Genomic DNA, 5,605 nt, shown 5'->3' on the forward strand with positions numbered 1-5,605 from the left:
CTTGTGCTCCCTGTCATGATCGGTAAATAACAGAAAAATCTGTCGTCAAATCAGTGTGTTTTAGAATGGCTTAGAATGTGTTTCAAATGTGTGCTTCGAATCAATGTGACTTAATTCCAACTTATCTTTGACATTTGTTTGTTATAAAAATTAATTAATCCGAAAGATCCAATAGACAAAACGTACTACCAGTAAGATCAAAGGTTAAATTAAACTGATGGTCTGTCCTTTCTTTCCCTAGCCGTTTACTTTGATCATATATCTAGAAACTGTAACTACTGTAATATAAATAAAGTCTACATCTGCTGCATTGTGCATCAAAGTCACAAATGCGTTACACCTGCTTATATAAGATCGGTTTTCGTTAGCATTTTATACGGACAAGCTCCTTTCATAAACAATGTTTCTATACAAAGTTGTGCTTATTTTCACTCTCTTGGTTGAATGTGGAGCAATTCAGCATGAAAAAAATGAATATTATAGTAAGTTTTATTTTTTTTTTAAATATGCTATGGTATTTTTTCTTAAACAAATGATGAGTTTGTAGCTTTTTTCTCGTTATTTAGCGTTGCTATTTTACATGCAAACTTGTAAGATGTACACCAATCCAAACAATATGTTCATTTATTTTTTACCTATTCAAGGTGTGCATTATCCTAAGCATTATGTAAAGAACCATTTCTGTGGTTATGGTAGACCCGTATCGTTCCGACCTCGGTATGGGGAGACTATTCCTAACTGTGATCCGCCACTTGGGCCAGTCAAAGGATGCACGATGATATGTAAGTACCAGTTGTTAGTAAAATGTAATTTTCTTTTCACTTCTTTTTTTAAAGAAAGGGTAAAATTAAGTCCTTTTTTGGAAACAAAGTTTACCTAGATCTGTCTCAAATTAATTTTCTAAAAATGAATAATTTCATTATATTCTCATTATTCCAAGTTTAAATGTATCATTATAATTTTTTTCTCTGTAGATATAAATATTCATAATTCTCGTCCTTACCGCTGCCCAAACAATGGTTATGTAAGTGGATACTCAGCAGTCCCTATGGATAGACACGGGAATGTGGCAGTGAGGTGTTGTAGAGGTATGTTTATTACGGATGCCGAAAAGTGCAAAACAAAAATAAATAAAGAAAAAAAAACTAATATCAAATGAAGAAAATAAATTATTAAATCATTTTCTTAATGATGATAATTTCCTTTTGTTTAAAAAATATTTTTTTTGTTTAATATTTTCATTTTCTTTATTTAATAATTAAGTTTTCTTTATTTGATGATTTAGATTTATCGTAAAATATCGATCTCTTTATTAAATAATTTCATTTTCTTTATTAAATAATTTCATTTTTCTTTATTAAATAATTTCGTTTTTCTCTATTTATTTTTGGTTTGCACTATTGGTCTTCCGTAGTTTATAATCCTATTTTCAAATATGATTTTCCCTCAGAACAGCCTATGTCAAAGCACGTCAAACGTTACGTTTGGATTTCATGTCGCCAATTTGAGAAATCTTAACTTATGATATAATAAACTTACACCCACACACATAACACACAGCGAAACGTTGTCCCCGAGTAAAAAAGAAACAAAATACGAATTTATGATTAAAACATAAAAAAATGCAATACATTGAACCAGTGTAGATGTAATGTATTCACGTGTAATTCAGCGAAAATATTATCCCATGTATTTTATACGATTTTAGTTACAAAATTTAAATTTGAAAGAATGCTTAAATCTTAGCTAAAAAATCAAATATTGTTGGGGGGGGTATTGTTGATAGAAATTTTTTACAGATATAAAAAAGAAAGACATTTAAGAAAGATGTCCTTTGTTGAGTTTTATATGGGATTTGATCACGTGACAAACCTGTTTTACATCCCAATAAAACTCAATAAATTATACCTTATTACTTATATTTACATTTGTGATTGATTTATTTCAAATAATAAGGTACCAGAGTTTTTAATCCATAAAAGATTTTTTTTTTTCAAATTTCAACGGTATAAATTGAATGTGCTGAACACTTAGATCACTTATGACGTCACTATGAAATTAGGTAGATCGCTTATGACTAAGCACTCAATTTATGGTCACATGACGAACGTTTTTACGGAGATGTAAAAACGCCTAGCTTGTTCAAATAGTGTTATATAAGGGCAAACATTTGCAAAATGTAACGATCCCTCCCCTATTTTTCTTGAATCTCATTTTTTTCTTACCTTGGTATTTTTCTAAAGCACTTTCATGCATACTTTCAATTCATCCATCAATTCTCATATAATACTGAAATGTCCATAAGAGTTATTTCTTAATTGTTGGTTGACAACTGTTTAAATTAGATGTAGCGAAGGTCTAAACTATTTTCTTGTGTCCCGATGTGTTGAATGTCAGACATCGTCTTGCTATTTGATTACACGCTTTTTGTTGGCTTAATTTTACATACGTAGTTATAAAGTTGTGGTGTAATTTAGGATTATCTTATAGTTACCTTATTTTCTTGTGTGATCGATGTTTTTATGGTCTTCGAGTAACACGTTTTACTGAAACTTCTGCCGCCGCCATACTTTGCTTTACTTGTGTATTAATATTTTCCCGCGATGCTTCACGGTGATCTTTTACTGAAGTTATTTCGGCGGAAGATTTGATTGTAAATTCTTTTAAATTGAATGTTAAACAGTGTAAATGAGCTTTTGAAAGTGTAACTTTATGTTCTATGAACTTGTTTAATTTATTAATGTTTTGTAATAATTTTACATACGATGTACGAAAGTGAGATTTCATTACGGGACGATAATTACATTTGATTGGCTGATTATATTTTACGGGATGAGATTATTAGTTATGATTGGTTATCAATTATTGCGGGTTTTGTCAATTCTATAAATACCCAGATGCTAAATATCGTTTGCTCTCTCGTTTTCTTTGTGTCCTGGAGAAAGGTCACCAGTTTTGTCAAGAGTAATTTAAGGTTTGTACTTGTTCAGTATCTGAGTGACTGACGTACATAATATGGTAATGTTAGGTAAGGCTCAATTAATTATTACGAGTAGTTGTACTAGTTTTATTGATAATTACTAGTTGATAACTAGTTATTTTTATCTTCTTTAGCCAAGTTTAGGAGTTAGGAAATATTTCTGCTGTGTGCTAGTAGTTGAACTAGTAGCGGAAATATTTATTTGTAAATTAATTATAATTATAACTCATTTATAGAGAGCCTTTACGTTTTATTTTGGTCGGGGGAATTTATGCAATTACAATTTACTGGAAATAGGGCCAGTTATATCAGTAGTTTTACTGATTTTTGTCTTTTGTCCCAAGGGTTGAGAATTGTGAATTTAAAACACTGTTATTCATTTTCGCTGTTGTATTGCTGAATAAAATTATAAAACTTTACATCGGAGTTTTTGTTCTCAACACAAGGCAGGCGTTCCGAAGAGTTACAGCAGATATACATTGAAAATATATGTCATTTAAGTGACGTAATTTGTTTGAATTTTTGAATATTCATGAAGGCATTCATTATAATATTAAGTTATTGACTCTGTTACGCTAAATCCGTATTGTCTTCTTTTGCAGCGCTAGGTGTCAACTATAACGAGAGAGAATGCGTTCAGTATTTTCGACAGGAGGATCCAAAATACCCATCTCCAACTAAACCTGGATATTATCTTGTTGGATCCACTCCTTTATCTCTTCCTAACGGGCAAGTATTTAAGTTTTTTTTTAACTTGATCTCAGCAGTAAAAGTATAAATATGCATTTTCAAAGAAGTTCCTATCAATGTAATTTATGTACTGGAAAATCACATATTTTCGTAGGGTCATTTTTTTTTAGATTTGAGGAAAAAATATTGCTTTGTGGGGATTAGATTTCGTTCCTGGAGAATGTTTAGAAGTAATACATAAGAAATTTTACATTTCGTGGTGGACATAAATTCTGGGTTTCTTCATACGTAAAAAACAACAAAAACGACCCCAACCCCATCCACCCCCAGAACCCGGCATAACCAAAACGAAAATTAGTGATTTCACAGCACGTGGTCTTTGAAGGAGAGTTGTTTTATTGAATGTCTGAACACTGATATATAAAATATAAAAAATAAAATTATGATTATTTTTTTTTAATTATTTTTTCAGTGCAACATATTTGTACATAATCCCCTTCTATTTTGCTCTCATATGTTTTTTATTTAAGTATCAAATTAAAACTTTATTTTTTGCTTTTTCAGGAAAGTTGGTTTTTTCAACAAAGAATGTAGATTCCGCAGAAGAGAAGTCTTCAGTTTTTAAGTTTTCAAATGTTACAATTTGTTTTTTATGCTATATATAATGCTTGTAAGAATTCCGTCATGAAATATGTTTCAAAATAAATGATAAATTATACTTACCATAATATACATTTATACCGGTATGTGTAATTATAAATACCATATCAATGCTTCAATATCGGTTATTGTAAATGTTGACTTTTTTAAAGCCATTTTCACACGGAGAGTTGAATTTGCAGTAGCTTAATGCGAAATAAAATAATCCTTATTAAATTGCGTTCACAGGACAATTCAATCAAAGTAAACTAATGGGAATTAGAATTTTATTTAGTGACTGTTTTTACGCCAAGCACCTTGTATGAAAAGTCACGGGTCTTTTGGATGAAACCTTGAAACCCAAGGTTTTGTGTCACGGTGGGCTTTTACACGATTAAGAACCATCACTATTGAATGATCCTGATTTCCGAGTAAAGGTTTAAATTTGAAGCCTTTCACTGTATTTTACTGATATTCTATATAAATGAAAAATCCTCGAATGGGACGTTACACAACATACATGTACAATCCATGAATCAAAAATTAAATTCTACAACACAGGTTTAGATTGAGCACTCTCTTATGTAGATTTATAACCACAGTATTAAATGAGTAATATCATTATGAAGTCGCAACATAATGGGTACGAAATATATCGCACAGAGGAAATCAAGTCTTGTTTATTTATTCTTTTGTCCCTCATGTGGCGCAGTGGTTAGAGCATCTCCTCTAGAGTTACAGAGGGAAGAGCCGATCCGTACGTCGTGGGCTCTATTCCGCTGTGGGACGTGGAGACCAATCAATCAAATTAGACCGTATAAACCGAGGTCCCGTGTCGCTACAGGTGTATCGTATCAAAATCTGTGCAAAACGTAATATTTACTTATTACATCAGAATGGAAATAAGTAATGCTTTAAAGCGGTAAATGTATATTACAAACAATCATATATATTTCTCCTTAACCTTCGAGTAAAAAAATTAAAGTAGATTTGTTGATGCATTCTTTAACGGTTGTCATTCACGGCTGGACCACATCTAAAACATCAACTGAAGTCATAAAATGGCATGTCAAGCAGGTCACAATTTAATATAAAAGAAGAATCAAGCACCAGGTCAAAGATTCAGTGCGAACCATTTCGGAGTGGCGATGATGTCTCTAGAAGTATTCTGTATTCTACTTTTGGTAAGTGTTTAAAATACCTCTGATTGATCATAGTATATCTATAAAGCCAATTAAGACAAAACAATGCCTTTAAATTTACAAATAAACCCTTACCAGATTTCTCTAGAATTGA

At 31.2% G+C, this 5,605-nt stretch overlaps 1 protein-coding gene across 1 annotated transcript; it reads left to right on the forward strand.

Moving 5' to 3' along the window:
- Positions 1–400: 400 nt before the first annotated feature.
- Positions 401–4,475, forward strand: LOC134260454 (uncharacterized). Its single transcript, XM_062743007.1, has 5 exons — positions 401–482; positions 645–782; positions 975–1,088; positions 3,583–3,709; positions 4,235–4,475. Exons 1-5 carry the CDS (start codon positions 401–403, stop codon positions 4,293–4,295), a joined length of 522 nt encoding a protein of 173 aa, XP_062598991.1. The 3' UTR covers positions 4,296–4,475.
- Positions 4,476–5,605: the final 1,130 nt, after the last annotated feature.

The sequence above is a fragment of the Saccostrea cucullata genome, unplaced genomic scaffold, assembly GCF_032062105.1.
Source record: "Saccostrea cucullata isolate Sc308-1 unplaced genomic scaffold, CSIRO_AGI_Scuc_v1 ctg18491, whole genome shotgun sequence".
NCBI classification, from domain to species: domain Eukaryota; kingdom Metazoa; phylum Mollusca; class Bivalvia; order Ostreida; family Ostreidae; genus Saccostrea; species Saccostrea cuccullata.

Excerpts from the sequence above, each read along its gene's own strand:
- LOC134260454 (XM_062743007.1), top strand. The coding sequence starts at position 401 with ATGTTTCTATACAAAGTTGTGCTTATTTTCACTCTCTTGGTTGAATGT. Across the intron at positions 483-644 it reads TGAAAAAAATGAATATTATA|GTGTGCATTATCCTAAGCAT; the intron begins GTAAGTTTTATT and ends TACCTATTCAAG. Across the intron at positions 3,710-4,234 it reads CCTTTATCTCTTCCTAACGG|GAAAGTTGGTTTTTTCAACA; the intron begins GCAAGTATTTAA and ends TTGCTTTTTCAG.